This window comes from Seriola lalandi, unplaced genomic scaffold (genome assembly GCF_002814215.2).
Source record: "Seriola lalandi dorsalis isolate HSWRI2012SDOR001 ecotype SW California unplaced genomic scaffold, Sedor1 jcf7180002054777, whole genome shotgun sequence".
Taxonomy (NCBI): Eukaryota; Metazoa; Chordata; class Actinopteri; order Carangiformes; family Carangidae; genus Seriola; species Seriola lalandi.
Genome location: NW_019525330.1, coordinates 57502 through 63934, shown reverse-complemented (window position 1 = coordinate 63934; position 6433 = coordinate 57502). Strand labels below are relative to the sequence as shown.

At 38.6% G+C, this 6433-nt stretch overlaps 1 protein-coding gene across 1 annotated transcript; it reads right to left on the bottom strand.

Annotated features, from left to right (window-relative positions):
- Positions 1 to 615: 615 nt before the first annotated feature.
- On the bottom strand, positions 616 to 5810 carry cib3 (calcium and integrin binding family member 3). The gene is made up of 6 exons (XM_023425375.2): positions 5644 to 5810; positions 4912 to 4946; positions 4380 to 4491; positions 3732 to 3879; positions 2018 to 2213; positions 616 to 1826 (listed from the first exon to the last, which is right to left on the bottom strand). Exons 1-6 carry the CDS (start codon positions 5692 to 5694, stop codon positions 1805 to 1807), a joined length of 564 nt encoding a protein of 187 aa, XP_023281143.1. The 5' UTR covers positions 5695 to 5810; the 3' UTR covers positions 616 to 1804.
- Positions 5811 to 6433: the final 623 nt, after the last annotated feature.

Sequence of the window (6433 nt, the reverse complement as noted above, 5' to 3'; positions counted from 1 at the left end):
TATATATATATAAATAATGATTTGTAAGCCTCTGTTTCTATGCTACTGCCCTGCCAAACTGTAGTTTAAAAGTGATATTTCCTTGGCTTACACGAAACCTAAACGGACCTAAACTTAGGTGGTCTCATTAGTATTGTGCATTTTGTTGCACATTTGTGTTTCACTGTGGCCCTATAGTTTGACAACTAGGTGGCACCAGAGGCACAGTATGCATCATAGGTGACCACCCAAACTCTATTCTGAACCAGTATTTTATTAAGATCTCGAGTCACAGTGAACAAACTTGTGTGATGCAAACGTACCCGCAACTCGTATTTACCGTGATGTTAAGTCTCGATCTAGTTCCATTGTTCCTCATGTTTCCTTTCTACATTTGTTGCTAGTCTGAAAATCAAGCTCCTGTATGCACAATATCAAGGGGGAATCTGTCTTTGCTTGCCTGCACCTTTTTTAATAATTTAATCATTTGGGACCTCATGACTACCATGACCATTTGTCTTAACCGCTAATACTCAGTTCTGTCATAGGTGAGCTATGCATTGTGAATCTTGGACCTGTGCATATTTGTGTAATGTAATTTTCAGACATACTTGTAGCCCTGTACAGTTGAATGTATGGGCTTTTTTTGTTGTTTTTATTTTTGTTTTGTTTCAGTCACTGAGCCAAAAAATAGGACATGCTCTGTTTGTAGAAAAAACTTGATGGCTACATCAGTACAAGTGAAATCTGACATTATGGAAGGTTAAGTAGGAAGATTCTGGATGCCGAAATGTGGAGATAGTGCTGTTGTCTCACATGAGTGATACTGTAGCTTTAAAACAGAGACGTAGGGAGCAGACATTTGTGGGACTCAAGCTGAATCATTTTCAGCCAAAATGATACTCCCTCTTTGATTTTGTTTTTGAATCATATCTTTTTCTTAAGACTCCTATTACATGTCATAATATACTGTACATCCCTTTTTACAGCCATATTTTCATTCCATTGATTGTGAAGTACACAGGGAAAATAATACAAGACATTTTAGAAAAAAAGGTGGAGAAAAAAAAATTGTAAATATCACATTGAAAAAGAGATCTACTTAAATTGTACTGTACTTTCTAAACCCATATGAAAATGTATCTACAATTTGTAGATATGTGTACTTTTGATTTAATAAAATAAGATGATAAAACTCAGCTTCTTCATCTTAATTCAGTGTTTTTATTGGCTGGCTGTCAGAGGAAACGACACCGTCTGTTGAACCTGTGCTCTCACAATGGAGCTTGCCTGCTTTCATGACAAATGCCTCTCCCTTTATTGGCCTGCTGTGACCCACTGGAATATTCTGGCATGTGTTTCTTTTATAGTCTGGTGTAACTGAACCCCTTTAGATACCAAACACAAATCTGCTGTTGATGGTCATAACTAATGAGCCTTGTCTTGATGGATTGTCTGATGCCTCCACCTGATGACGGACTCGCAGTCAAACCATGACTGCTGTTATTTCTGCAGATTCCATAATAAAAGAAAAATCGGATGGGGCAAACCAATTCAAGCTGTTCACATTCATGCTCCCATAAAGTCATACTTTCTCATAGTATTTGCTCTAGATGTTAAATGTGAAAGTCTGTGAGGGTGTTTTTGGTTAGATTTTTCTTTTTTACAAGACGGACACAAACAAGTAAAAATGTAGTCATTCGCAAGATGCAATAGTAATTTTTGGTGGAGATGTCAGGATTTCTCTGCTTTCCAGACAATGTGGAGCATTATTAGTCCATCTGTTGGAGCTTTTCAAAATAAGAAATGTACATGTGTCATTTCCTTATATCCTTATGTGGAAGGTGCTGTGAACAGAAATGAGAAAGTTCTGGTTTGATTTCCTCATTAGCAGTCACTGATAACGTAGCTAAATGCTCATTAGATTACAATCATTTGTACATAACAAAATACAGAATAAATGTATTCTTATGTATTTATGCAGGTGGGTTTTCTCGTCATTATGTCCTTTGGTACATGGTTATCATTGGCTTAATACCTGAGGAAGTCTGGGGCTCGGACAATCATGTGCTGGAAGTCCTCCAGTGACAGACGTCCATCGTTGTCCAGGTCGGCCTCATCTATCACCTTCTCACACACCATCCTCACCTCGTCCTCCGTCAGCTCGTTGCGGGTCAGTTTGTTCAGCGTCTTCTCCAGGTCTGACTTGCAGATAAAGTCATCATTGTTGAAGTCTTGCAGAAAGAAGGACAGAGGGAGATGTAGATGTATATAGAGGTGAAATGATTGATGGATTAATCAGTTGGTCAAGCAAATATTCTGATAATCAATGAAAGGTTTAAGTTGTTTTCTTAGGGGGGAAAAAAGGCTAAAATGCACTGGGTTCGGCTTCTCAAATGGATTTCTTTATGATATTTAATTGACAGATTAATTGATTATGAAAACAGTTAGCTGCAGTGAGACATCCATTATATATGCCGAATTAATTCTCATTAATGTTACATATGAATAATTATTTTAACAGTATTCAATGTTATGAAATTTGCATCTTACTACTTAGGATCTTCTTAAACTACATTTTTAATGTAACCACACTTTAGATGTTGAGTTGACATTTTCCCACTGGGTCATTGGAGAGGTCGTTTCACTCATCTGAGCTCATGCTTCCTCATAATGCAACTGGGCTTTTACAGTATGTCACCTTCCTTGATGTTTCTCCTCCATGGGTCTGAATAATTAATGAAAAATTTCCTTGATCCATGACCATGGCGATGTGTATGTGACTTCTGTCATCGTTTGTTAATTAGGGGGGCTCGGCTTTGACAAGCTTGTTGCCTCTATAATCGGCTGGTTAATCATTTATAACAGTCCGTGCACCATCCGTCATGCTTACAGGTCCATAACCCTTCGCCGTGCATGCTCTGTCAACATATGGCTGCATCATATTAAAATGCATGATTCACATGTTTCATTTACAGTGGTTCATAGTTAAAATTTGTAGCTGGGATTGAATGATTTTGTTGCACAAACCTGGGGCCTGTAGCTGTATGTGTTAACCCTCACCCTCACCTAACCCTTCTGTTTGGGGACCTGGAGACCCCAGACCCTCATTAACAGCTCAAAACATACCTAACATTGTTTCATCAACCTGATGCTTCATGACTTCTCCTAATTTCATGATGATTACTTATAAACATGATTTTGAACTGATTCCTGTGCAGGAAATGATGTATTACTTATCTTTGACCCCATCCAGTTAAACACAAGGTCATTTCATGTCTAAATCTGTGATTAGTGTTGACAGCACTTTTTACACTGCACTACCCTCCCAAGCTCTACAGGAGTTTATCTGGAGTTTGACCTCTCTGGATTTTAATTGATCTCAAACATTAGTAAAGTCACCGTTTTGGTTAACATACGGGACATTGCTTTGTATGTGAATGACTTTTTGGCAAACAAAATATTTTTTCATGTGTAGCATTTCTTATTTGATGTTATAACAAATCACTATCACACATACAAGCTCAGTTTGTGGCAAAGGGAACGGTTACAGCTGCACTACCTTTCTGCATGTTGAGATTTAAAAAAAGGTATTTAAAGGAAAATATGTGATTAATTTCAATTAATAATATTGTTTTATTTACATACTGGACTGGTGCATCGAAGAAGTAAATCTCAAAAAAACAAAATAAGAAATGGGAATTCATTAATATTGTTAAATAAAAATGTACCACTTCTTCAGATATTTTTACCATAGATTTTGAAAGCGTAGTAGGCCTTGAGGTCACGTGGAGCCATCTCACTCAGGACTGAAAACATGTCCAAGAAGTCGTCCAGTGTCATGTTTCCCTCTCCGTCCTCAGAGAAAACCTCAGCGATCCTCTGACGAAATGGGTTGTCCTGCACAGAGGGGACACCAGGCCTCCTGTTTCAGTCTGACAACCTTTCACTGAGCAATTCAGTGCAGTTAATCACACAGAAACAAGAACTAGTACTTGTTAAGGATTTGATGGCTTCCAGTCGTTTTGTGTGTAATTCATTATTACAAGATTGTGCGTTTTATTTTGGCGTGTATCTCATATTTAGTTTGTATCACAGTTTGGAAGGATGACTGAGGGGAAAATTTACCTCGACAGTCTCACTCTCCCTTTCTCAGGTCATACCAGTGACCAGCGTGTCAGCACTGCCTCTTACCTTCCTGTCATTGTGTAAAGAGCCATATAATTGACCCATTTCCAAAAAGTGAGTCCTCAGGGACCCACCTGCATCCTTCAAGTTTAAAGGAGTCGGGTAACAGATAACCTTTCAAAGAATTCTGTCGATTAGTTGGCCATTAATTATGGATTGGGAACACAGGGAGAGCGAGGGTCTGCAGGGTGTGCGTGGACCAGTGGGTCTACCTTCAGCTCTGGCATGCTGCCAATCAGCTCATATGGTAACTTCACATCTGGGTGGTTGGTGTAGTCAAGGGGAACGAGCTGCGGTGCCAAATCCCGATAGCGGTAGAACAGTCTGGGAAAGGTTAAAAAAATGAATTGAATGACAAGATATCTTCTATATTATGTATTTGTGTATTTTTTAAAGCTGAAGTAGTGGTTGAGAAAAGTTAAATCAGAAAACTCCAACTGTTCAGCTGTAGTCTTTTTTTTTTTCCTAAGCACTGAAGATATTAAAAGAATGAGCTACATTTCCAAACACTAAAGTTTTGAAAGTGTTCTCCAAAAGCAAGATTTGAAATCCCATGTGATCTCAATGGTAGCCTGCCCCACAGTAGGACAGGTCTCCTGATACTGTAGTTTAGAGTTACAGTGTAGTATTGTGCAGAACAGGACAAAATGCAGGTGTGTCAGGTGTGTTACACCAGCAGTGACTCAGGGATAATATGATGTAGCTCTGTTTTGATCAGTGTAAACAAAACAGTCGTATGCTCACCTGAGAATTTCTTTTCTTGTAAAGTATGTACAGTCCTGCAAATACAAACAGATCATGGCAGGAAAGTGCGAAGAACATTATGTAGATGTGCTTGTATAGAGTGGTGCTTAATTATCCGTGTGATGCAGTGAAGGAAGAAGGATTCACATCATTTATCAATACCAGTATTAGAAATACTCAAGCACCAGTAACAGACCTGCGGGTATAATTTTAATAGTAAAGTAAAACTAGGTCAGCACAGACCTTTGGCTGCAAAATGTCTGTAAAGTATCAAAAGTACATATCTTGCTGAAAAGTTGTGTAGTAGATATAGATAAAAAATTTCAATCAAATTGTACTTAAGTACAGTGATGCAGTAAGGTAACTAAGTAGAGTAAATATTCTTAATTACCTTCCACCGCTGGTTTGATATGCATACATGTTACATCATTCAAAATTTTGAATTGATTAAAATATGCCATTAACAGCAAGGTTCATTGGGAATGTAACAAACAAAATATGAAATCAACAAACACCATTAAGGAAGCTTTGACCTAGTGCATCATCACCCTGAAAGATGCACCACATAAACCTGCATCCTCTTTTTGTCCATAAACAAATGCGTTATAGTCATCTCTTTTGTGCATTTCACCTTGTTTACAGATGCCAGTTGTTCGTATCGATAAGAGAAGCCCCATTTAAAGGGAGGGAAGATAATGGTCTCATTCAGAAAGAAAAAGGATTGACACCAACCTGATAGGCATCTAGCTGCTGTGCTGTAAAGATGGTCTGTTTATTCCCCATGTCTGAGCGCGCAGACACCAAGCCTCAGGTCCATTGCTGCTCCAACATCAAGTGCTTTAGGGTGTGTGGATATGTCAGATATGAAATACTGGGACAAAAGGAAGCCAGAGCCAAAGAGGAGATCAGGTGTCGGGCTGCCACAGGGCCCTTTGGTCCCCTTTATAATGGCAGCATTTCATCGTTTTCTCAATTGTGAATAGCAGCCCCTCTGACAATGAGCGAGGGCTGTCGTCCAGCATCATGCCAAGTGGTATCAACCCCCTTTAGTGCCACTCTATGGCCAACGCCTCAGTCAGCGCTCAGGTTACACTCTTTAGAGACAGGGTTTTGTATTGAGCAAATAAGAGTTTTTCATGGGAGAAAAGGTTATTTTTTCATAGCAGAGAACTTAATTATTGGATATACATTTATAATATTAAAGTACATTTTCATGTTCAGTTTTAGGTGAGGTATTATATATCTCACCTGAAACTGTATTTGAAAAACGTATTCACTTTGCCAAACTAGAGGGGTAAACATGACTTTAGGCACTAAATAACCTGTTTGCCTTTTGTCCTGCGATTATAATTAATAATAAGCATATGTACAGTGGCAGTCACATGCATGTATTCCTCCTTTACCTCACTTAGTATGAATGGCAAGAAAGACACGAGGCAGTACAATCAGTGGTTTTAGTGAAACAAAGAAAGTTTTGCTTTTACTGAAAGTCCCTTTTTTTTCTTCCTATTCCTATTCATCT

Excerpts from the sequence above, each read along its gene's own strand:
- cib3 (XM_023425375.2), bottom strand. The coding sequence starts at position 5,694 with ATGGGGAATAAACAGACCATCTTTACAGCACAGCAGCTAGATGCCTAT. Across the intron at positions 4,947-5,643 it reads AGCAGCTAGATGCCTATCAG|GACTGTACATACTTTACAAG; the intron begins GTTGGTGTCAAT and ends TTGTATTTGCAG. Across the intron at positions 1,827-2,017 it reads CGAGCCCCAGACTTCCTCAG|CACCTTCCACATAAGGATAT; the intron begins GTATTAAGCCAA and ends TTCTGTTCACAG.